Genomic DNA, 27,332 nt, shown 5'->3' with positions numbered 1-27,332 from the left:
AGTAGAGAAGGTGCTTACTAATGGTTTCTTGTACTAAATTGACCCCATCAACTGCAGTTTGGCTTCTCATCTTGTTTATCCTTGTGGGATGGCCTTGTACACTGTCTAAACCATTCTCTCTATTGCGAAAGAATGGGGCAAGGAAACTTCTTAGCTTTCTTTTTAGTCTCTTTTATTCCAGCCACTCTGCTTTGAATACCTAGTTTTGACTTGCTTCCCGGTAACAGACTAAGTCTTTCAGGGATATGGTATTCACAACTCTACCCTGTACTAGACAGTGTCATGTAGACTAGTAACTTGGAAGATTAAGGTATAAGAAATTGTTGAGGTCGGGTATTCTGAGCATCAGTATACACACTGATTTCTTCCCCAGAATGGTGATACTCAGGAAACCAGGGAGCCCCTGGTTACATAAGGAAGTGTGAACTGCTCCAGATAGAAATTGGAACAAGACATCCTCATTACTGTAACTCTGAGGTCTAATAGATGTCCCCCCTACAACTACAACAAGGTGGTCTGTGTTTTCCAGGATTGGAGAAGAAACCAAAACAATTTGACAGTTTTTGTCAACTAGGTCTGGAGGCACTTCCCTGAAGTAAAAAGATCATCTGATTCAACGACTCCTCCTCAGTCTCAGTCACATTAGGTGACTACACCAGTTAGTGTGTCTCTGCATTTTGGTTCTATTTGAGAAAAATGTTTCTGTATGGAAAAGTAACACAATAGTAAGAGATAGTTTATCCTTCATCCCCTCTTTTGACACCCTACTCTTGAATTCTGATAGCTGGAGTTCTTTTTCTTAAACCCACTACCTTCACAAGAAGGCAAATTGTTTAAATTCACCTATCTCTCACATGATAGTAGCTGGTCTCATAATTGACAGAATCATTGGCAGTAAGACCATTATCTCTTTTAACCAGTGGTTGAAAATTCTACTTAGTTGTCTATTGGAGCTCAAGAAACTATTAACTTATGAACATAATTTAGTATTGAAGCACCTTGTGGGCCTCCTGGCTATCAAAGATAATCAGATACCCCAAAAGGACCCTTGAACTGATATCAAAATTCAGTAGTAACTAATGTAGGATACTAGGGATTAGCCTCATGATTTTTTTTAAACTAAGGTCTCCAGATGGCCAATGAATTTATGAAACCGGAAGGAGCTGGTGGAATGGGAGGACAGAGAAGATGACGCTAAGTAACTTTGCATACATGCTCTAATTTTTTTTTTTTTTTTGAGACAGGGTCTCACTCTGTCACCCAGGCTGGAGGGCAGTGGCACAATCACAGATCACTGCAGCCTCAACCTCCCAGGCTCAGGTGATCCTCCCACCTGAGCCTCCCAAGTACCTAGGACTACAGGCGCACAACACCATGCCTGGCTAATTTTTGTAAATTTTTTGTAGAGACGGATTTTTGCTGTGTTGCTCAGGGTGGTCTCAAACTCCTGGGCTCAAGTGATCCGGCTGCCTGGGCCTCCCAAAGTGTTAGGATTACAGGAGTGAGCCATTAAGCCCGGCCCATGCTCTAATTTTTTAATGGTCATGTGCCCATTGAGCATTCATCATTCAGGTGAGTCATAACTAGAGACTGTATAAGGGTATTGTGAAACTCTATGCAGTTCTTTAGTCATGCTGGGGTTGGGTTCTTTTAAAAACAGACCATTTCCAGATAGTAACCATATATTCTGGATTTCCCAGGACAGCCCTGATTTCATTTTGTCCCATTGTGTCCATAAGTATACTTATGTTCGTTAGACGTTATGCCAGTTTTTGGCTTGGAAAATATGGACATCAGGCATATAAGGACTTCCTTCTTGCCAACTGAAAACAGTTCATCACAGCATAGCCTTGCTCTTTCAACCCTGCCATCCTAACTGCCAGCAGTCTCTGATTTTGCTCCCATCTTGTATCCCCCACACTTACTTTAACCCTTTGTGAGTTAATTTATCTCTTTTCTTTGGTGTCTCCTTGCCTCTGGAGTCCAGCAAATTGTGTATCCTTATACTCTCACAAAGCTACTTGTATCCTAGCATTTTGGTAACAGGATGTACTCTTTTGAAAAATGGGACACTTTCTTTTTTTCCCAGGGTGCTCTTAGGGGTTGAAAACTGTTCTGTGAGATACTCATCTTCAGAGGCCTCCGAAAACACATTCAGTAAGAAGCAGTACTACTACTACTACCATGTATTGAGTGTTTACTATGTATGAGAAGTTGGGTAAAATATTTTAAAAATCTCGTTTAATCCTAACCACCTGTGAGGTTGGTAGTGTTCCCTTTTCACAGATAAGGAAATAGAGAGTTTAAGTGAGTTTTTCAAGATCCTACATTTGGAAATCCTTGCTACATTCCAATAAGATACTAGTTGTGTACATACCAGGCTTAGAATTGTGGATGAACTACCAATGATTCCAACCCCATTATAGAAGAAATTTCACCTTTTTACTTGGTATCACCAGGAAATAAGTATTTCTATACTCTTGGTAGATGAATTTTTATACATTCTTCTTGTATACCACTGGTCCTCAAACTTGAGAATGCATGAAAACCACCTGAAGGGCTTGTTACTCCCAGTTTCTGATTCAGTAAGTGTGAGAATTAAGTGTGTAAAATTAAACTTGAGACTTAATTTCTAGTAAGTTCCCAGTGATGCCAACGTTGCTGGTCCAGGGACCACACTTTGAGTCATTGTTACATACTAATTATTTTTTATTCAGCAAATCATTATTCAGTACTTATGGTGTTCTAGGCACCGTTCTAAGCACTGTGGATATAATAATGAAAAGGTTAGGCAGGGTCTTTGTTTTCATAAAGCTTATAGTCTAGTGGGACAGATGACTAATTTTATTGGGATAAGTGAACAGGGATTGCCATAGAGAACAACAGAGTTGCTATCCTCTACTTTAGATGGGTTGAGAACCCTGTCTAAAGGATGGTAGTTGGGTCTCTTTGAGGAGGTGATAGTCTAAGACCTAAAGGATATGAAGAGCTCATATGGCTTTCACGCTTGAATTTTCTTAGCTCCAGCTTCTGTTGCCATCACTGGTGATGACTACCTTGGGAGAACTCCATGAATTTCAGACTGACCCCTGTGTAATTCATTCTTTGGTACTTTGTGTGGCCTTGGCCAAGCTTGACTGAATAGTTCCTTTAAGATTGTTTACCCCCTCTCCACCCCAACCTTCCCCCACCATCCAGTATAGATACAGAAGTCAGAGGAATTTTAAGAGTGGGCTAATTTTGTCTTCTGGCTTCACCTAGATCACATTCTTTGGTATATGATGGCTTGAGAAGAATATATGCTAAGGAATTGTGCCTGTGAACCTGCCATTCATGGCCACTGCCCTTACCTTATAACTATCAATGATACCTTAAGATTCTGTCTTAATTGCCAGTTTGCAAATTTGCCCCAAAAGGGGAGACAGTGTGGGAATCCACACAACTCCTTAGCTACCCTGATGTTAGGTTTCTCTAGGGAAGATTTCTAGATTCATGCAGTCTAAGAAGGTGTTGTCAGAGCAACACAAAACCAAACTTTCCTTCCAGTTGTGGTGACTAAAGCTGGAAAAATTCTAGATATTCGAAAGAGACTTTCTACGGAACTATCATGATTTCTTGCCTTCAGAGTTTTAGTTCTGAAGTTTGATGCCTTACTCTTTTTTTCCCCCCTCTGGTTCTGTCCTACCATGACTTAACTAGCTTTTCCTTTGAATCCCTCCTGCCTCTGGAGCCATTTCCTTGCTGTCTAGTTTCATTTTATTTTTTATTTTTATTTTTATTTTTGAGACAGAGTCTCACTCTGTCACCCAGGCTGGAGTGCAGTGGCAAGATCTCAGCTCACTGCAACCGCTGCCTCCTGGGTTCATGCGATTGATTCTCCTGCCTCAGCCTCCTGAGTAGCTGGGATTACAGGCCTGTGCCACCACGCCCAGCTAATTTTTGTATTTTTAGTAGAGATGGGGTTTCACCATGTTGGTCAGGCTGGTCTCAAACTCCTGACTTCAAGTGATCCACCCTCCTCGGCCTCCCAAAGTATTGGGATTACAGGTGTGAGCCACTGCACCCAGCCTCATTTTATTTTAAGTAAATATTTTCTCTGGTATTCTGTTCCTGTGGAGGAAAAGAGACCCTTACCAGGTGCTACGGTATGAATATTTGTGACCTCCCACCAGATTCATATGTTGAATTCTAATCCCCAAGATGATACTATTAGGAGGTGGGATTCTTTGGGAGGTGATTAGATCACAAAGGTGGGGCCCTCATGAATGGGATTGGTGCCCTTTTATAAAAGGGGCCCAAGGGAGCTCATTCATCCTTCCCACTGTGTGAGACACAGCAAGATGTTGTTGTTTATGAGGAATGGGCCCGCATCAGACACTGAGTCTGCTGGCTCATTAATCTGGACTTCCTGGCCTCCAGAACTATGAGAAATAAATTTGTTATTTGTGAGCTACCCGTTTTATGGTATTGTAAATAGTCCAAACAGACTAAGACAACAGATATTTCTCTAGGTATTTTCAGGCAGAGCATTTCACTTGGCCTAGGTATATGTATTTTTGGATAACAGACTTCCTTAGTCTTCTCTCAATAAATTCCTGAACCAGAGAAGGGGAATATGAGTAATTGACTTTTCTGGTTGCCAAAGATGTCTTTAGTTTACATGAAAAATGTTTTGAACAGTTATCCAGTGCATGCTTAAATGGGCTGTCTCTTATAACACATCTGCACATACAGGCCAGATTTAACTACCTTACCCAGATTGAAAATTTCCTTTTCCTCGTGGACTCAGAAGTTTCTTCCTGCTAGTCTGGTTCCTGATGGTATACAGTGGATCAACATTTTTTTTTTGTTAACCCATATATCAACCATAAGAATGACTGAAATAAAAAAGGAAATGGTGTCCCAGCTCACTCATAGCTGGAGATGATAAACCTTTTCTGTTGCTTTAGAGCCAGATATCCTTGGTTGGTAGTGTCATGTCTGCGCCATATTAACAGTGTCTTGGGCAAGTAAACCAATCTTGCCGAGAAGAAGAAAATGCATATGAAAGCACCTAATAGTACTTAATTCATAATATCATAATATGCTCTCACTGAATGTTAATGCTTGCTTTCCTCCTTGATGTTCTTAAAGCCCTGAAACACTTGATTGAGCAAGGCATAATCTCTCATGGTGTACCCCATCAGCACCATAATCTTACATTTTCCAGATATGGAATCCATTTAAGAACTACCTGCTTAATTATATTTATTATAAAAATGATAATCTCAGAGTATCCCTACTTCTTCAAGGTATCCAAGAAAGGAAATTAACAATTTTGGGCGTCTACCTAGTAGAGGTCTCATTTACCCAAAATGATGATAGCATTAATAATTATACCTTTATTGACAGAATTATAATACTTAGCAGTTTCCAGGAACTTTTTAATGGATAGCGTCCTTGGATTCCTGTAGCAGTTCATCAAGTAGGCAGTCCCCATCTTGCATATCTGTGTCCAGGGATGAAGGGAATAGGATGATTCCTTCATGGTCTTTTGACTGATGGATAGTGGAGTTGAGCTTTGGGCCTAAGTCTTCTGACACCCCTCCTTTCCCTGCCCTATTCCAGCAGTTTTATCCAACTATGCCACATTTTTTTTTTAATCTGAGGTTCTGGTACATGATTTATCAAATTACTAGAATTCTAAGACAAAATATTTCTTAGGTTTCACCTAATTTTATATCTGAGATGTTTATCTTCCTAAGAGATAGTTCTTACGTGTGGGAGTTTTAAACTCTACCTAGAGGTCAGAGAAAGCTGTTTATGCCTTTGATGTAAATTTTGTGCACCATACTTAGACTATACTACACATTCCAAAACAGTATTTCTTGGGCCTAGACTTGTAACAAAACTCTCTAGTGTGATGTATTCTCATTCACTCTTTTATATTAACCTATTTTATTCTTTCAGCAAACATATTTAGCCCTTACTATGTGTCAGGGGATAGGAATAGGACCGTGCAAAAAGACAACCTCTGTTTTCTTGGAGCTTACGCTGTAGTGGATAGGAAATAAGCAAATGGGTAGTGATGTGTACTGTGAAGAAAAATAAAGCACTTTTAAATTTTCGCCCAAGCCATGAGATTACTAAATTGTGGTATCTATCAGTGACCCCTTGTAGACCTTATAGACCTTCTAAAAAGTTAGTTATTGAGAAGATGGCCCAGGAAAGGAACATTGTCTCTGACATTCCTGTGCAGTTTCTACCTTCTTTTCCATTATTTGGACTAAGATCTTGCTTTCTTGTATGGTTGTGAGCAACCCTGATCGAGTGGAGTGTAAGGGCATGGCCAAACAAAGACAGATTGGAGAGGAAGCCTGTTAGGAATAAAGCACCTTCGGAGAAACAGTCTCACAACGAATACTGTTAGAGTTGTATTTGTCATTTATCCTTTAAATGTAATGTGTTGCCTTATAGAGTGTCACATCAAGAACACTGAAAAGAGATGTATTTCAAAATATGTATTTAGCTATACAATGGTTAACAAAACACAGCATAAAAAGCAGTCTCCTTAAATGCTTCTAGTTTTATGGTGTACTACTGTAGAATGAGTTCTTTTTGACTGAAGTGTTTTAAAAGTTTTGAAGAACCAGGGAGTCTGCAAGTTGGAAAGAAGCCATTCTTACCATGAGGCAAATATACTTGAGTTTAATTTTTAAACTATAACTGCTGTTTGACCTTAAATTAAGACAGTCTGTTTTCATTGTGGTGTTTTACTGGTTTAACAATGAGAACATTTAAAGCAGCTGCCACCAATTAAAATGATTCATAAGTGCTGGTTGTAAATAAATATTCTTGAAATTTTAACTCAGTGAAGTCAGTCTTTTTAGTGGCACTTTCTTTCTGGAAAGCAATTTGGTAAAATGCATCAAGAGCTATAAAAATGTTCATACACTTTGATCTAGTAATTCAGTTTCTTAAATATCCTTAGAAAATAAAACTGAGATCTTGATAAACTTTAATAAATAAAGATGTCTGTCACAGTTTATCAAGGAAATAGTTGCCTAAATTATGGTCTACCTATATGATGTACCATGGGGCCATTAAAATATTTTTGAAGAGTATTTACCATATAGGAAAATGTTTATGCAATTCAGTTGAAAAACAAAACTATACAAAACCATACAGTATGATCCTAAAAATGTGAAAATATTTCCATAGAAAGAGTGTCAGGAAACATTATACATTTTCATTTTCTTTGGGTAGTGAGATTGTGTATGATATTTATTTTCTCCTTTCTACTTTTCTGTATTTTCTAGAATTTTTTATAGTGAACATGTATGGAATTTATAGTGAATAAAAATGTTATATAAGTATTTTAATCCTTTCAATAAGGGTGCCTTTTATGAATATCCAGTCCATTTATATTATTATGACCTAATTTTTTCCACATTTTCAGCTTTAGAGCATTTTTTTCTAGTGAATTTTTGTTTTTAACGTTTTAATGTTTATTTTTATGGCACATAATGTCAACAATTTTACCTCTGCTTGCTCTAATTTCTAGGTATTCTTCTTTAAAGCCAATAATTCAGTTCCTTGTTGGAATATTATTTTTCAGGTGGTTTACATCAAACAGCACACACATTCGTAGTATGTGGTAAAGAGAGTTGACTCTGGAGCCACAATGCCTGGGTCCAAATCTTGGCCCTACCACTTAGCAGCTATGTGACCACTGACAAGTTAATGGCTCTCTCTAATTCTCAGTTTCCCTGTCTTTAAAATAGGGGATAATAATAGTATCTACCTCATAGGGTTGTTATAAGGATTTCAAAGAGTTATTACATATAAGTACTTATTTTTAAAAGGCCTGGTATGTAGTAAATATTCAATAAAAATTGGCTATTTTTAGTAGTGTGTGTGCATATATGCACACATATACACATACATATTTTCATGATAATTTGAAAAATGCCCTTTTATATCTGCCTTTTCTTTTATACAATTTTAATTTTAAAATGAAGGGTTTTATCTTATTTTCAGATAAAATTAGTTTTCCTTATATGCTTTGAAATTATTTCAAAAAGTTTTCAGCAATAGAAACCTGGTTTGTTTTCAATCATATTTTTTCCATATTTGTAATTGATCATTCACGTGGGCTGGATGGACTGAAGATCAGCTTCATTCTAGGTATAAAATAACTTTTATTTACATACACAAAGTTGATATATTCATAACCAGTTACCCTCATCTATTATTTACCTCATTTATTAAAGTACTGCTTTAATAGAGAAGGAGGGGGATGGGTAGGTGTCAGTATACTTCAAAAATAATAAAACTACATTTGTTTCTTTTTAAACTTTATAATCCAGCCTTCTCTAATCAAACTGATACTCCCAGAAAGATTTGGAGGGAAAGAGAGCTGCCTTTTATTGAATCACGTATTGAGCTAGACCCTTACATGTATTATATAATTCTGTAGTCCAATATGAAAACTATTTTAAGTAAAGCAATCATTTGGCAATTTTACAGTCCTGGATTACAGAATCACAAATGTGTTCCTATAGAAAACAATTTGGATTTAACTGATTAACTGTTTATTAAATAACTAATTGCAATAGTTTTTCCATTATTCTGTTTCATTTTTTTGAAACAGGTGTTTCTGTGGTATGTTTGCATTGGCAGAATAAAGAAAGAATCTGGGCAAGTTTGAAAGCATGAAACTGGTCACTGAAAGTTTCTTTTCAAGAATGAAGCATTTTTTTAAATCAATCTAATAATATTCAACAGAGACACATATAGATAATCCAGATATCTTCATCTTTAGCTGGATATTTGGTTAGTATTTAATGCCAAGAAGGAGTGTGAGAAGTAGTCCCTGTGGGAAATTTTGTTTTCTTTGGTCTTTGGTTCTACAGCTATGTAGAAATTCTGGATTGAGTATGAAGTTTATTTATACATGTACATGTACATTTATCTGTGGGATTTATCTAAGAAGCAGTGGTTTGGGGTACTGTTCTTGCTGGTGAAAGAAGTGGACTGGGTGGAACTCTAGAGAAAAATTCTCTTTTAGGGATAAACATGTTCAATAGCTCAGGTGGCAAATTTTGCTTTCTTGTATTGATGTGATAAGCTGAGTGGGTCACTGCCATTTCCAGACCATATACACCACCTTTGGCTGATTTGTCTTCTGTCATGTACCTAGCAGTTCAGCTGGAGGCTTTTTAAACCAAAGTATTTAAATATACATAGGAAGTTGTTGTACTGGTGCTTATTGGTGGCTACTGTGTTCTTTCTTATCTTCCTAGGGAGTGTGGTCCCTTTGTTTAGCTTCTGTTTCATTTGTTTACAAAGTTATAGGCTTTGAAGTAGGCAGTTATATAGGATTGCCTAAAGAGACGTGGAAAGTGAGAAGTCTGCTTTATAAGTAAGCAATTATCCTTATTTCACTGCCTTATTACCTCAGTTTCTCAGTCAGTGTCTTTCATGAATTTGGCTTTTCTCATAGGCTTGACATTGGCTTACTTACTGCTATCCTAATTTTTTTGTGGAAACTTACTTAGTTTTGTGTCTCCCAGATTAGATACTAGCTCAGTTTACTTTCTGAACATTTAACTATCAAAGCTTTGCCTGATGTGTTAGTGAGGAATTTTTAAAAAATAATTTTTGATAATTTAATGATACATATCACATTATTTTTTCTATTTGTTCCATCATAAAAGAAATTTTCATATCTGGTTGCCTTAATGTAGGGTTCCTGGCCTTAGGTGACTGTCCTTCTATAGATATGGCATTGTTATTACAAGATTTGTACTGGTAAGACTATGATAAATTTAGTGTTTTCTAGGACAGTAGTGAGGTAAATAGCTGTGCTGTAAGATTGTTTAAATCATCATAGCTGAAAAAATAGGCCTTTAAAAATAGCGATAACAGAATACACATACATTAGACATAATGCATGACTATTAATGACTTCCTCAAGATCTTTTAGGAGTTATGAATAAGGTCATTCAGATTGCACTTTTTTTAAACTCATGGAGAGAGTATTAAGAGGAGTGAGCTATTTTTGGCATGGGCTTAAAGAAGGAAATATCAGTGTGACTGGTAACTGACATGTTTGTCAAGTTCAGTTTCTACCTGAGTGCTTTAATTTCTTTTAAATTTCATTACTTTGGACTTTAGAGTTCTCAGTATGAAATTTTTTAAGAGTGACTTGTCTAACCTTTGGGTTCTGAGTAGTGTGTTGCCCCTGAAATTGGTTAAGTCATTTTATATTCTTCTAAGAGTTCACCACCTGTCAAAGCTGAAGAGATCTGTCCCTTTTGCCCTTTATTTCCTGAACCATTTTTCTTTTTTTGTTATTATTATACTTTAAGTTCTAGGGTACATGTGCACAACGTGCAGGTTTGTTACATATGTATACATGTGCCATGTTGGTGTGCTGCACCCATTAACTTGTCATTTACATTAGGTATATCTCCTAATGCTATCCTTCCCCCCTCCCCCTACCCCGTGACAGGCCCCATGACATGTGTGATGTTCCCCACCCTGTGTCCAAGTATTCTCATTGTTCAATTCCCACCTGTGAGTGAGAACATGCGGTGTTTGGTTTTCTGTCCTTGCGATAGTTGCTCAGAATGATGTTCCTGAACCATTTTTCTGCTGGCACTAATCTTCTCTTATTTGTGATAGGTTTTCCCACATTTAATATGTAAAACCTACCACAGAGTTTGAACCTTAATGTGACTTAGGGTTAAAGGGCTTTGAGACTTCTACTTTTGTCCATGAAGGAGTAACTGGTGCAAGACTTGCTCCTTTCCACCTTACATCTCCCATAAACAACTAGAAACCAGACAAAATACATGAAACAACTGTTTTTAGACATCGGGCAACAGACAGCACAGGACTGTGGTCACTGAGAGAAAGGGAACAAACGAAGTGAGCTCTACCATCACCCTGACTTTTTGTCAGCAGGCAGTTTCTAGACCACAGCATTGTGAGGGGGAACCCAAGCAGAACTGCAATCTTGCTGAATTGGTGAGACAGAGATAGGAACTCAGGGAGGCCTAGGTGGCAGAAATTTATGGAGCAGAGTACTGGAGGAGGAAAGCTACTCAGAGACATAGCTCCAGAAATCTGCATAGATGTTCCCCTTATCTCTGGCTGAATATGAATCTGTGCATGTATCAAGGGCAACACTGTGAGGCTGGGCAGAAAACAACTGCTCAGGAGCTATAAGCTGAAAACTTACCAGAGCTCATACAGACTTGAGAGATATATGAGTTCCTACAGCAAGAGTTGTGAGCCCTTGTTGAACACCCAGGGCATTCCAGAGAGACTCCAGAAGGGTCATACTTTAGTAGTAAAGGCTACTTTAAAGTAAAGGACTTTAAATAATTATCCACAAATAATTTAACTGCATGACAAAACGAACTTCAACACTCTTTGAAGGGAGGACAGCAAATTCCAAACACTCAACAATATAATGATTATAATATCTGGCATACAAAAAATTACTAGACATTTCAAGAGGGAATACAATGTGACCCATAACCAGAAGGAAGCCAATCAGTAGAAACAGAACCAGAAATGATGGTTATAGAATTAGCAGACAAGGACTTTAAAACAGCTATTAAAATGTGTTGAAGGATTGAAAGGAAAACATGAATATAGTGAGTAAAGAAGTGAAAGACATATAAAGAACCAAATGGAACTTCTGGAGCTGAAAAGTATACTATAAAAAATGAAAAATTCATTGAAGAAATAAATAGCAAATTAGATGCTGCAGAGGAAAATATCAATGAATTTGTATCCATAACAATAGAAATTATCCAATCTGAAACAGAATAGAAAAAATGGAAGGAAAAAAGCCTCAGTGAACTGTGAGACAATATCAAGCAGATTAACCTACTTGCAACTGGAGTCCCATAAGGAAAGGAGAGAGAGAAATAGGCAGAAAAAAAATTGAAGAAATAATGGCTAGAAATTTTCCAAATATGATGAAAATGTAAATCCATAAATCTAAGAAGCTCAATGTATCCAAAACAGAAAAACCACACTAAAGCAATTATAATTTTTTAATTTTTTATTTATTTATTTATTTTTGAGATGGAGTTTCACTCTTGTTGCCCAGGCTGGAGTGCAATGGCACCATGTCAGCTCACCACAACCTCCGCACCCTGGGTTCAAGCGATTCTCCTGCCTCAGCCTCCTGAGTAGATGAGATTACAGGCATGCGTCACCACACCCAGCTAATTTTATATTTTTAGTAGAGATGGGGTTTCTCCATGTTGGTCAGGCTGGTCTCGAACTCCCGGCCTCAGGTGATTCATCCACCTCAGCCTCCCAAAGTGCTAGGATTACAGGCGTGAGCCACCATGCCTGGCCTAAAGCAATTATAATTAAATTGTTGAAAACTAGTGGTAGAGCATTTTGAAAGCCACTAGGAAAAAAAGGACACATTACAGAGGAACAAAGAGAAGAACCATATACTTCTCATCAGAAACAATGGAAGCTTCCAGAAGACAATGGAATGACATCTTTAAAGTGCTGAAAAAAAAAATACTGCCAATCTCAAATTTGATACCAATGAAAACACCCTTTAAAAATGAAGACCAAAACAAATGAAGGTGAAATATATATTTTTTTCAGACAAAAATGAAAAGAATGATCACTGGCAAACCTTAACTACAAGAAATTTAAAGGCAGCTGTCCAGGCTGAAGGAAGATGATAACAGATGGAAACTTGGATCTCTACAAAGTAATGAAGAGTGCCAGATAAATGTGGCAAGTGTAGGGTAAATATAAAAGACATTTTCCCCCTCATTAAAAAATTTCTTTAAAAGTTATTATTTAAAGGAAAATTAATCTATTATAGGATTATATGGTATATAGAAGTTAAAAGTATAACAGTAGCCTCAAAGGATGGGAGGGATGAAATGGACGTATACATTAAGGTCTTTACATTGCTTTTGTAGTGATATAATATTAGCTGAAAGTAGGTTGCAATAAGATAAAGATGTGTCGATACAACCTAGAAAAATTACTAAAAAGGGCATAACTAATAAGCTAATAATGGTGATAAAATTAAATACTGAAGTATACTCATTTAATCTTACAGTAAAAGAGAAGTGGAGAACAAATGGGAAATATAGAAAACAAATATTGGATGTAAAGATGGTAGACTTAAACCCAACTCTGTCAGCAGTTATATTAAATGTAAGTAGTCTAACCACTCCAGTTAAAAGGCTGCATAAAAAATGCAAGACCTAACCATATACTGTGTATAAGAAACCCACTTTAAGGATAAAGACACAGGTATGTTAAAAGCAAAAAGACAGAAAAAGATATACAAACATTCATAAGAATGCTAGAGTTATTATGCCAATAAGAGATGAATTGGACTTCAGGACAGGCAGTGTTATGAGGAATGAGGGCCATGTCATAATGATAAAGTGGTTAACTCAAGAAGACAAAATACTAAATGTGTATGTACCTAACAGATCCTCAAAATACATGAAAGAAAAAAAATACACATAAAAGGATAAGTAGACAAAACTACAATTAGAGTTGGATATTTCAACATTATTAATTCAGTAATTGATAGAACAAGTAGACAAAAATCAGTGAGGAGATAGAAAACATGATCAATACTACCAACCAACTGGACCTAACTGACACTTATAAAACATTGGACCTAACATTACCAGAATACATTTTCTTTTCAAATTCACAAAAGATCTCTATAAGGAGACCTACAAAACACTGATGAAAAATCATAGATGACATTAACAAATGGAAAAACATCCCATGCTAATGGACTAGAAGAATCAATATTGTTAAAATGACCATACTGCCCAAAGCAATCTACAGATTTCACACAATCACTATCAAACTACCAATGTCATTTTTCATGGAATTAGAAAAAACAATCCTAAATTTCACATGGAACAAAAAAAGACCATGAATAGCCAAAGCAATCCTAAAGCAAAAAGACCAAGTTGAGAGTCATCACACCGCCTGACTTCAAATTACACTATAAGGCTATAGTAACTGAAACTAAAACAGCATGATACTGGTACAAAAATAGACAAATCAGTGGAACACAATAGTGAACTGGATATAAAACCACATACCTACAACCAACTGATCTTCAACAAAGTAGAGAAGAGTAAACACTGGGGAAAAGAGTCCCTATTCAATAAATGGTGCTAGGAAAATTGGCTAGCTATGTGCAGAAGAATGAAACTGGACCCCTATCTCCCACCATATACAAAACTTAAGATGGATTAAAGACTTACATGTAAGACCTGAAACTATAACAATCCTAGAGGAAAACTTAGGAAAAACTCTTCTGGACATTTTTCTAGGTGAAGAATTTATGATGAAAACTCTAAAAGCAAATGCAACAAAAACAGACAAATGAAACTTAAAAGCTTCTGCACAGCAAAAGAAATAATCAACAGAGTAAACAGAGAACCTACAGAACAGGAGAAAACGTTTGCAAATTATGCTTCTGACAAAGGACTAACATCCAGTATCTACAAGGAAGTCAAACAACAAGAGGGGAAAAACCCCATTAAAAGCTGGGCAAAGGACATGAACAGAAATTTCTCAAAAGAAGACATACAAGCAGCCAGCAAGCACATGAAAAAACATTCAACATCGCGAATCTTCATGCAAATTAAAACCACACTGAGGTACCATCTCACACCAGTCAGAATGGCTACTATTAAAAAGTCAAAAAACAACAGATGTTGGTGTGGATGTGGAGAAAAGGGAACGCTTATACATTGTTGGAGGGTATGTAAATTAGTTCAACTTTTATGGAAAACAGGATGGCCATTTCTCTAAGAACTAAAAATAGAACTACTGTTTGACCCACCAATCCCACTACTGGGTATCTACCAAAAGGAAAAGAAATCATTACATTAAAAAGACACCTGTACTCATGTGTTCATCGCAGCACTATTCACAATAGCAAAGTCATGGAACCAATGTAAGTGTCCATCAACAATTGACTAAATAAAGAATATGTGGTGTGTCATGCACCATGAAATACAATGCAGCCATTAAAAAAAGAATGGAATTGTGTCCTTTGCAACAACATGGATAGAGCTGGAGGTCATTATCCTAAGTAAATTAAGAAACAGCCAAATACCATATATTCTCACTTGTAAATGGGAGCTAAACAGTGAGTACACATGGACATAAAGATGGAAAGAATAATAGACACTGGAGGCTCCAAAAGTGGGAAGGGTGAGAGGGGAGTGAGAGTTGAAAAATTACCTATCCAGTTCAATGTTCACTATTTGGGTAATGGGTACACTAGAAACCAAGTCCCCACCAGTACACAGTATACCCATGTAACAACAAGCACATGTAAACCCTAAACCTAAAAGAAAATAAAGACAAATAAAAAACCCTTAACTGTTTTCATTGTTTTGTTTGAAGTGTTATGAATTCCCTGACCATCCTGCATACACAGTCAAATGGAAATACCAAAACAAAGTTCCATACAAGTTTTTAATGGCATAAAAAATAGGAGTTGACTGTATCAATTAATATTCATTCTAAAATTTCTGGACCTAGTTCTTCTGTTATTCTTAGTTTTGCTTAACATTTAGCTTAGGAATTGGAAGACTTCAATAGAAGCTCTTTTTTGCCTGATTTGTTTTATATTAAAATAATTAATTATTATTTTTTTTTTGAGATGGAGTCTTGCTCTGCTGCCCAGGCTGGAGTGCAGTGGCCCAATCTTGGCTCACTGCAAGCTCTGCCTTCTGGGTTCACGCCATTCTCCTGCCTCAGCCTCCCGAGTAGCTGGGACTACAGGCGCCTACCACTACGCCCTGCTAATTTTTTGTATTTTTAGTAGAGACGGGGTTTCACCATGTTAGCCAGGATGGTCTCCATCTCTTGACCTCGTGATCAGCCCGCTTTGGCCTCCCAAAGTACAAGCATGAGCCACCGTGCCCAGCCTAAAATAACTAATTTTTTTTAATAGTAAAGACTAAGTCTCAAACCTTAAAGCCCTTTGAACAAATGGGTTCAGAATAGGACTTCCAAATAGAAATTACTTCATTTTTGAAATCTATAGCAAAATGTCATTTAAAATTAAGTTGTATTTTCAGGTAATAGAGATTTCTGGTGTGTTCCTATTATCAGGAAAAAAAAACCCACAGCTATTTTTCCCTTTAAATGTTCTCAGTGTAAACGAAGAAAATATGTGCAAAAATACTATTTTTTTCCAATTAAGGTAGTCTTTCTCATCTAATTTAGGGCTCTAAAAAGCTATAAGATTGTCTCAGCATATCAAGTTTGGGACTAATTTTTTTTTCGTTTGCTGAAAATTGTTGATTTGCTCTTGTTAAAGGAAGAAATGGTTCTTTCAGTTCAAAAATTGGCAGAATCAAGCTAATCCCTTAAAGTATGCTTGTGCTTTGGCTGATTGTATGTCTATGGTGATTACCCTTGATTAACAACAGCAAAAAATTCTACCTTCCCAATCATCTGTTAGACTTTAGTCTGCCTCCCTTCCTCTGGCATTTGCCAGTTAAGTTGGAATTATATAAATGGGAGAAAGAGAATATAATGCTGCTATGATAGAATTTCTTGGAACACCAGGCAAAGAAAAGTATTGAAAGATTGGTCCTGATCCCCGCTTTCAGATATTTGTGGTCTCCTATACTAATTTATGCTGTCTATCTAAGCAGTATGATCTTATTTTCCTGAGCCCTGTGGGATACAGGCTATTTATTATACAAAGCTTGGAGGGAGGAGTGTGGTATAAGGATACAGTGGTGACTTAGTGCATTTTCTTTATCTACAGCAAATGGTTGGATGAGAAATGCATCTGAATCATAACTTCTCGACCCTGCCTCAGATTAGCCCCCTCCCATTTCTCTCCATTCCTCTCAATTTGAATTTCAAATTATCTGGAGGAGTCTCATTCATTCTATAATATGAACTACTTAATCAAATAATCAGATCAATACCTAGCTGAGGAGTTGTTAACCAATGGTATAATAAATGGAAATTTTGATTTGGAGGAAATTTGTATTTAACAGAGGACCTGGGTTTGATGAAGTCCAGCTAGACAACAGGAAAAAATGAAGTGAGAAGGCTGAGGGAGATCAGAAAGAGTGTTGGGAAGCCATCAAGCATAAAATGGTAGGCCTTGCTGTGGGCTTCTAATGGTGATAATGTAGAAACTTATAAATCGGGGCTAGTGTTTCTAGGCTGATGCAGCATTTCTAGTTTGTCCTGGTGTCTTCTCAGCTAATCTTTCTCTCTCCCCTACTGGGAGAAACAGGAGGAAGAGGAGATTGTGCTTATGCTCACCTGTGTGGTGCTATGTAGTATTCATAGGATTTTCCTATTCTTTGGTCTTTTAGAAGACACCTAGGTTTGCCACTCACATTTTTTTTTCCTGTAGTGGGGGAAAAAAAAACATATTATACCAGTAGTAAGAAAATTTGGAGGACTTGCCAGGTTCTAACACTAACCAGTTTGGTGATTCTGCACTGTCTGCCTGGATCTCTTTTTGTTTTTCACCTGTAAAATGAAAAGCAAATGGATTATCTCTTAAAGACTCTTTCAGTGAATGAGCTTAGATACTTTGTTATATACACTTTAAACTATGTACTAAAGTTTGGGTTAGGGATTTGTAATGGACTGAATTGTAACCCCCCAACCTCTACATTCCTATGTCCAAGCCCTAACCCCTAATGTGACTGTGTTTGATAAGGCCTACAAGAAATTAATTAAGGTTTAATGAAGTCATGAAGATGGGGGCCTGATCCAATAGGATTATTGTCCTTATAAAAGACTCCTGGAGAGCTCGTGCTCTCCCTCTCCCTGCACACACTCAGAGGAAAAGCTATGTGAGTACAAAGTGGCCGTATAGCAGCCTTAAAGCCTAGTAAAGGAAGAGAGCCTTTACCAGGAACTGAACTCTGCCAGTACCTTAATCTTGGGCTTTCTAGCCTCCATAACAGTGAGGAAATAAATTTCTGTTGTTTATGCCACCTAGTGTATAGTATTTTATTATGGCATCCCTATTACATGATTTAACCATGTTAGGTATGTTTTTATGAATTGAATCTGTAGTTTATATGATTTAGAAATGAAATGTAAAGCTTCTTTTTGTTGAAATAGGAAGTGAAAGGTTTTTACCTGGTGGTGGAAAGAAGACATCATCATTTCTGTACTTCTGCAAGCTGCTAGATCCTGGGGAATTATGGTATTTTTAGCTGGATGTTATGAGGAATATAGTTGTATTTTTGAGCTAAATTGCTGAGAAACCTGAATACAGTTGAGAAACAATCATTATTTGATGGCAGAAGAACAGAACAAGTTACAGGGCTTCTCTCTTTTCCTGTACCCCCCCCAATATAAATAACCTTGTTGAGTACCCTATTCTATTAATTATTATAATTATTATTGAATTGGTAGAGATTGATGTAATTTTGTTAATGTTGCCTCCTATAAATCTCATTCTAAAGAATCTTATTCTAAAGAAGAGCAAATTGCCAGAGTCTAAGACTTTTTTGTAACCTCTGTTTTGCCTTGATATGGCAGGAGAGATAGGGTTTAAGGTAAAATATTATTAAGTAAATACACCTTTTTTGTTGTATCACTTAATTGTATTCTGCTCCTGCAAACATATTTCTGATTTGTTCTGGCTCACATCAGTAGATGGGGAGTGTCCTGTTCAGATTTACATTGCTTTTCGTACTTTTGCTGATTGTATGCAACTACATTTCCCTAGAGCTACTGTTGACCTGACAGTATTGGCTGCTAGTTGGCAGGGAGGATTCATCTAGATTAGATGGTTACTTCCTGTTCCTGTCTACAGACATGAAAAAATGGAGTGTTTACTTTTCTCCAAAGGTTTCTCAGAAGTAGGAAAATTACTTTAAAAGATTTGTCTGGTTGCCTTCAGATAAACATTTCCATTAATATTTCATCTCATTTTGAGCCCTCTTCTAGTTTGTAGTATTTTTTCAATGTATGTAGGTGGCCTCAAACCATATGGCAAAAGCATTTCCCAAAACATCCAATCTTTGTCTTACTATGAACTGGTTTTCTGTATTTTTTTTCTCATTGAGCAGCTCCTCTCAACAGGCTCAAAACCCTTTTTCTACTTTGATCTGCCTCTGATTATGCTGATGTATTAGGTCCTTTTTGGAACTCATACATGTTTTAATAGCACATTTAAAAATGAAATTGCCTATTCCTTCCCTCTGTGTTGCGTGAAGAAAAAAATTTGTTCCTATTTTTAGATAATATGTGTTGAATGTTCTCGTAGTCATTGCCCTGTACAACGTGGTTATCACACACAAGATACAATGTCTTGTGCTCAGGGATGTTTATTATGTTTCTGTCTACTTTAAAATGCTTAACTTCCCGGGTTCTTATCCCCATGAAATGTTGCTTTTAGGTATTTTAGTTGTTTTTAATTCCATACACGTGTACTTTATAAAATATGTTGGATGAGCATTTGTAATGAGAAATTAGAGTCCCAGATTTTTAATGAATAGTTTTGTTCTGTCTACTAAAAGTCTGACTTCTTCCATCTTCAGGCATCTGTCCTAAACACAGTGAGGTTGTGGAGTAGCACTCCCTCCCATCTTTGACACAGATACTTCCCCGCAATCCCAACTCCCAAAGTGGATGTTGCCTGGGGTAGGTAAGGATCAGGGAGAGTATAGATCATTCTGTATCTGCTCTACGTCTTATGAAGGCTCTTGAGAACACATAGTCCACAGTGCTTCAAATTCAAAGAAATGTTAAATCTGAAAGAGCCCGTAGCAAGTTATCAAGACTATCAGACTACTCCCTGTTTCCTGAATGTGCTGTGCACTTTTACATGTCCATGCCCTTGCTTGTTTTGGAGCATCTTTGCTCCTCAGGCTGCCTTGTAAAATGCAGCTTGTCCTCCAGCAACTTAAGCTCTGAATTAATCATTCTGTCATCAGTGATAGCATGGCATTATAAGAAACTATTAATATATAATTTCTCCCATCTTATGTTTGAGTGCCCTGCAACGTATTTCATAGTATAGTGTTTAGTTTGTGTTATTTTTCTACTTTAAGTTTTAAATGTTTACTTGAGCAGATAGGGTTATATTATAGTAAGAATGGTGTATGTATATATTTCCTGGGATAAATAAGAAAGTAGAAGGTAAAACACTTAAATGACTTTCATTTCTAGCGTTTTTGATAGGAAATGAATTCACTCACACTTTTAGGTTTCTCATGGAAGTCATTGAGGAAAAGAATATACAACGTAGTTCTGCCTTATTCAGAAACCATCATGGTATTTTAAAAACATGCTATCATCTATATTACATTGTGATTCACTTCATTCTGAAGCTGCCAAAAGACCTGTCTTACATAGAGATACTTTGTATAGCCATTGTTACGGGAGAGGATTGATACATTTCTGTATTTCTGATTTCTTAATTTATGATCATGTGCTACTTCTGTGATCAAAAAATAAAGTTTTTTTTTTTTTTTTTTTAAAAAAAGAAGAGACAGGATGGTGATCATTAAAAAGTCAGGAAACAACAGCTCCTGGAGAGGATGTGGAGAAATAGGAACACTTTTACATTGTTGGGAGTGTAAATTAGTTCAACCATTGTGGAAGACAGTGTGGCGATTCCTTAATGATCTAGAACTAGAAATACCATTTGACCCAGCAATCCCATTACTGGGTATATGCCGAAAAGATTATAAATCATTCTACTATAAAGAGACATGCACACATATGTTTATTGCAGCACTATTCACAATAGCAAAGACTTCAGACCAACCCAAATGTCCATCAATGATAGACTGGATAAAGAGAATATGGCACATATACACCATGGAATACTATGCAGCCATAAAAAGGATGAGTTCATGTCCTTTGCAGGGACATGGATGAAGCTGGAAACCATCATTCTTAGCAAACTAACACAAGAACAGAAAATCAAACACCACATGTTCTCACTCATAAATGGGAGTTGAACAATGAGAACACGTGGACACAGGGAGGGGAACATCACACACCGGGGCCTGTCAGGGAGTTGGGGGCTAGGGGAGGGATAGCATTAGGATAAATACCTAATGTAGGTGATGGATTGATGGGTGCAGCAAACCACCATGGCACCTGTATACCTATGTAACAAAACTGCGTGTTCTGCACATGTACCCCAGAACTTAAAGTATAATTAAAAAAAAAAAAGAGAGAGACAGGCTGGGCACGGTGTCTCATGTCTGTGGTCCCAGCACTTTGGGAGGCTCAGGCGGGCAGATCACGAGGTCAGGAGTTGAGACCAGCCTGACCAACATGGTGAAACCCCGTCTCTACTAAAAATACAAAAATTAGCCAGGCATGGTGGTACATACCTGTAATCCCAGCTACTTAGGAGGCTGAGGCAGGAGAATTGCTTGAACCCAGGTGACGGAGGTCGCAGTGAGCCGAGATCGCACCACTGCACTCAGCCTGGCAACAGAGCAAGACTCCATCTCAAAACAAAACAAAACGAAAACATGGTTGCTGATATTGACTATGCCAGATTAGAAACTGAAAAATGAAGAGGTGAATTTCATCCTTAAAGATAAGGTTTAAATTTTAAGATACTGGTATTTATATGAGTAATGAAAGAATTGGTGAGAAAGTAATCCCATCTAATTCTTGTCTTCCTTATCAGTGGTTAGTCAAGAACAATTGGAGAAAAATTTCCAAATGGAGCATTAGAATCTTGGCTCAAGTTATAACAGGTTTATTGCATATGATATAGAAAGCAAAAAAAAAACTGGCTTTTACCTTTTGTTTGTTATTTTAATACCTTTAGTGTAGGTCATCCTTCACTTGAATGCTAATGTTGACAGCAACTTGACCTTATACTTTAGTCATCTTTTTGAATGCCACTGGACATTTGGCTCTTGGAAGATGGTAACTCTTAGTACTTCTCCCTGGTTTGTATATATTACTTATTTGGGAACCTATCTGCCATTGTGGCTGTGAGAGCTCAGCATAATTTAAATGTTTAAGGTGGGTGATTGAAGTACTTGAATGAGATATCTTTTCATCTATCTGCTGATGACTCACTAAAGACTATTTTGAAGAAAGGATGTTCTCCAACTCACCAGTGTATTAGAGAAAAAAAATATGGTATATCCCCTTAAAATTTAAGTTTTTAGAAAGCAGAAATGCATTATTCCAGTATTACTGTGAATACTTATATTACCATAGACCATCCCCATTGTAAGGTACTTATCTTTTTATAAAATGTCCTAAAATGGGTAAATTATTTCATAAAAACTGGCATACAAAGTTGCTCTAATTAGAACGTAATTGTTTTTAGACTTAACCATTAATTGAGGCTGTCAGTAGTTTGCAGCAGAATCCAAGCATCTACTGTATTAAACTTCATCTAAAACCACATTATTCTTGATGATATTTTGTTATAATTGATACTTTGTTCTTTGATGCTTGAGAGATTGTATTTGCAGGTAATACTTTTATCTAAAAATTAAGATGAATTTTCTGGTTTCAGAGTATTATTTTGTTAATGTCTGCTGTTGCCCTTCACCTCTCTGAACCCTACTGATTTTTCTAGGTCAAGCTAAAGAATGTCAAGCTTGATGAAGTTTTCTTCTATCTGAATAGCTTAAATTATGGCATTTGGACATGGTTTATAGTATCTATTTCCTTTTTCCTTGTATTAGTTAGCTGTGTAATAGTTATGCCTGCCTCTTATACTGGCTCCTAGAGAGCAATGACTGTGTTTTAGGCATCCTTGTAGCACCTTTCACAGTACATATCCCCTATATTTTCAGGAAGTATTTATGAAAATCATTGGTTTTTATCCCGGATTTTCCAAATTAGACTTACAAATAAGTCAGTAATTTGAGGTTTAAATGAGTAATTACACAGTTAGCCATAATGGTTAAGGCTCTATAGTTAAGATTGCCCAGGTTTGAGTGCCTGCTTCATTATGTATCAACTGTGAGACTCCCTCATCTGTAAATAGGAATGTTAGTATCAGCCTCCTAGAATTGTTGATGAAGATTAACATAATTAGTTTGTTTAAAACATTTATTGAGATACCAAACATATAGGATACACTCAATATAATGTAGTAGTAGTATAATATAACTTTTGCTAAATGTAGTCCTATTGGGCTGGCCTGTGAGCCCCTTGAAGGCCTGTCTTTTGGTCTTTATATCTCAGGCACCTAACCTAGCAGACAGTCAATACTCAATAAATATTTGCTTGAATTGAATTGATTTATTTACCCTATTTTTATCTTCCATTACAGCCCACTGTTTGTAACATGGAAGATTGGTCGAGACAAAAGATTACGTGGATGCATAGGTACTTTTTCTGCCATGAATTTGCATTCAGGACTCAGGGAGTACACACTTACCAGGTGAAGACCAATTTTTGTTACCTCTGCTTTTACATTAAAAAAAAAACTTATGAAACTTGAATCTGATACTTTAACTCCTTTTACTGAATTGTCAACGTTCTTGTCTTCCTTCATGTCAGGTTTTTCCTTTGTCTTTAACCATTTACCTTTTCTCTGGTAAAATGTTATTGATATATATTACCGTAATATAAAATACTGTGATTAATGTATTCTGCCATCGATGTTTTGAAGTGTTTTTTTTTTCTTCCAGTGGCCAGCTTATTTTGTATAACTTGAAAACCAATGACCAAATGTCCACGGGTTACCAAAATATGTGATTTCTATAGTAACAGTCATTATTTCTTCCCTCTTGTGTTTTTTAAAAATAGTTGTTGTCTCTTTCATCTTACACATTTTGTGACACTTTTAAGGACTTTTGAAATTGAAAGGAGAGCCTAGGAAGAAAGTGATGCCACAGCCTAGCAGTATAATCATTCACATTCACACTTCACCCGGAATTAATTATAGCTTGCTTATTTTCTTTTATCTAATAAAAGGACAAAGTAATTCCTCATTACAGTTGTTTAAAACTTTGTTCTTAATTTCTGAATTCACAAAAAGCTATCTAGCACACAATGTGAATTTTTTGGTTCAAGTTTAGATTTCAAGCAAATTGTGACCCAAAATTATTTCAAAAGAAGAAAATTCCTTAAATAATAAGCTATTAGTAAAGGAATTTCCTGTTTTTGTTCACATTTTAGGGTGATTATCTGATACAGTTTCTATAGTTGTAATATGCACAGTGTCTGTCCAACAAGAAATTGCTCCCTGCTGACTATTGGTACTTGGGGCATGTTTCTCAACCTCCATAGGTAAAATAGTAATTACAGTATTTTGTTCTATATACTTAATAGAGGTGTTAGGAGAATGAAGTAATAATCACTATTTTACTTCAGGATTAATGTGGAACATTATTTTACTGTAGAACTGCATAAATGCAGGCTCATAGCACCAGTTAATAAAATACTGTAACTGAGTTTGGTATTCTCGTATTTGAAGGTATGCAGTAGCTCACAGGGGCAGGGTTTTCTCAGCTTACAGTGAAGCCCAGAAGAAAAACCAATGGCTTGGAGGATCATATTCATTTTTTAGCTTTTCACAGGTATAAGAAACTGGGTGTTTGGATTTGATTAAATAACATACAGGCTGTAAGGGTTGAAACACATATTCTGGAAATAAATTCAACTTGTTAAAGATAATATAAGTACTAGTCTAGGCATGTTAGATTTTTTTTTTCTGACATAAAATACAATGGGCTCATTTTTGGGACTTCAGCAAATTCTGCCAATGGCTACCTTTTTGGGACAGGTACATATTAAATTACACATTTAATACTAATCAATGGCAATTTATTGTACATTTCCCAAAATAAGTTGTTATGAGGAACACTGGTTCCTTTGCGCTACCTGAAGAAAAGAATTCTGTGACCAAATAAGTTTGGGAAACACTGGTTAAAAAATGTAAACAACTCTGCTCACTGTAGGACTTCTCAGAACCTTTTATGTTAATAGTGTTATGTATATCTAAGAGAGAGAAATAGAATGTGGCATTTTCCAGGCTTATTTGACTACAGGACCCTTTTATCCTCCCACCCCAAAGTCTGAGGGTTCCAAGGAAAACATTTTTGGAAACACAAGTCTGTTTTCAAAACAGAATATTACTTTATATTTGGGTAGTAAGAGTTGGTATTATAGAAACCCTTTGTGCTTTCTAGTGAAATTGTAGCAGAAATCCCATTATCAAACATTATATACCTTAGAAATCTTTCGTAGTGGTCACTGTGGTAGCAATTGGGTTTTGTTTAAAGAAAAAAATAAATTCTTTTGCCTATGTTGGCAAGGGGTGAAAACATCCAACTTTTCTGGACTTGTCCATTTATATCCTAGGGTAATGACCAGAAGAATTACAGTATAATTTTCTGACAATAATGTGATTCTGAATGAATTGTTCAAATACTTGAAGTTGGAAATTTGCCTACATTTGTATACCTTGTTACCCTCATTGCAATCTATAGCTCTTCCTGTTTACTTTTCAACTTTTTTCTCATGTTTCTATACAGCTTCCTCAAATTGTATATATCACATTAAAGAGGCGTGTGTGTGTGCGTGTGTATACATATGTTTGTGTGTGTATACACACATGCACATACCTGGTTTTACTTCTCATTTTTGTTTGGCTTAATTTCTTTTGTATAACAAGATATTAACAATCATACTATTTGGAAAAGATGAACAAAAGAAAACAAGTCTTACAAAATACAATTAATCTTTTTTCCTGGATTCATTTTAGCATCAAAAGTTGTAAGGAGTCATTTTTAAAAGTTGGAATATAATATTTTTCTGTTCAGTAGTGTGCTTATCATTTTTACGTATTATGTTATTATGATTATTTTTGTTAATGGCTGCCATTTATTAAGAATTTACTATGTCAGACATTGTTGAGGAGCTTTACATGCACAGTCCTTGTAATAACCCTTAGGTACTAATATCTACATTTTCAAAATGAGGAAACTGAGGATTAGGTAATTTAAATAATTTACCCACTCACACATCTATTAAGTGATAGAACCAGGATTCAAACCCAGAGCATGTGTCTACAAAATCCATCCCCTAACCGAGGCAAAATTTTCTGATTATTTATGTTTTGCAGCTTTGTCATGAAAATAATGAACTTGAAAGCAAGTTACTATAAATTTTATAAATCATAGATCAGTAATCCTTCAAAAATTCTAGTTAGGAGTTAAGACTGAAATTTTGCAACAAGAAAATCCATAGATATTATTATGGAAAGTATACAACTCAGAGTTGTATAGAGCAGACAGAAGAAAATTGACTTGAACTAATATTGTATTAAGGATAAAGCTTATTACAAAACAATACTACTGTAGGATAGGAAATTGTATTCTTTGGCTACATGGACTAGACTTTAAGAATACAATTTTTTTTGAACATAAAAATTGGTGATTCTTGGCTTCTGGTCATCCCATCTTAAAAACCCATAACTCACAAAATGAATAAATAGAATTAAATGAACTTAGGGGATAGGGGCAGAAAGGAGGGAGAAAGCAAAACAAAAAACAAAATAAAACAAAACAAAAAATAAGCAGTGAAATTAAAGGCATTCTAGGTATAGGCATCTTTTTAAAAATTCAAATATCCGGTTCATCTGTGATTAGATAGACTATTGTTTGATTTTCAGAATGTTACTCAATTATATCTCTTCTTTTTTTTTGTTGTGGGGAAATATATGTAACATAAAATTTACCATTTTAGCCATTTTTAAATGTATAGTCCTGTGGCCTTAAGCGCAATCATGTTGTTGTACAGTCATCACCACCATCCATCTCCAGAACGTTTTTCATCTTCCCCAACTGAAACTCTACCCATTAAACATGAACTCCACATTCTTCCTCCTCCAGGCCCTGGCAACCACCATTCTACTTTGTGTTGCTATGAATTTGACTACTCTAGGTACCTCATATCAGTGGAATCATGTGATATTTGTCATTTTGTGACTAGCTTATTTCACTTAGCATAATGTCTTCAAGGTTCATCCATGTGGTAGCATGTGTCAATTTACCTTCTTTTTAAGGCAGAATATATTCCATTGTATGTATATACCACATTTTGTTTATCCTTTCATCCATTGGTGGACGTTTGAGTGGGTGGCTTCTACCTTTTGGCTGTTGTGAATAATGCTGCGATGAACATAGGTGCACAAAATATCTGTTTGAGTACCCTTTTTCCTCTTAAAAGTGAACCAGTTTATAGAAGACAATGATCTAGCTTGTGTGTAGTCCCTTAACTCTAAAACCTTTCTTAAAAATATGACCAGATATTTTTTAAAATGAAACGCCTATCCTGAATTGTTTTTATTTATAAATAAAATTATA

The 27,332-nt window shown here is 36.2% G+C and overlaps 1 protein-coding gene across 2 annotated transcripts in view; it reads left to right on the top strand.

The window, feature by feature from the left end:
• AMMECR1 (AMMECR nuclear protein 1) overlaps nt 1-27,332 on the top strand; it is a 124,305-nt gene that overhangs the window by 30,563 nt on the left and 66,410 nt on the right. The window contains exon 2 of one of the 2 annotated variants that reach the window (XM_004064705.5): nt 23,291-23,401. The exons of the other annotated variant lie outside the window; for it this stretch is intronic. Coding sequence (XP_004064753.1) covers nt 23,291-23,401 — 111 coding nt within the window. The remainder of the gene's footprint in view (nt 1-23,290; nt 23,402-27,332) is intronic. 2 annotated transcript variants of the gene reach the window in all.

This window comes from Gorilla gorilla, chromosome X (assembly GCF_029281585.2).
Source record: "Gorilla gorilla gorilla isolate KB3781 chromosome X, NHGRI_mGorGor1-v2.1_pri, whole genome shotgun sequence".
Taxonomy (NCBI): Eukaryota; Metazoa; Chordata; class Mammalia; order Primates; family Hominidae; genus Gorilla; species Gorilla gorilla.
Note: the sequence above shows the minus strand (reverse complement) of the source record. Positions and strands in the feature narration are given on the sequence as shown.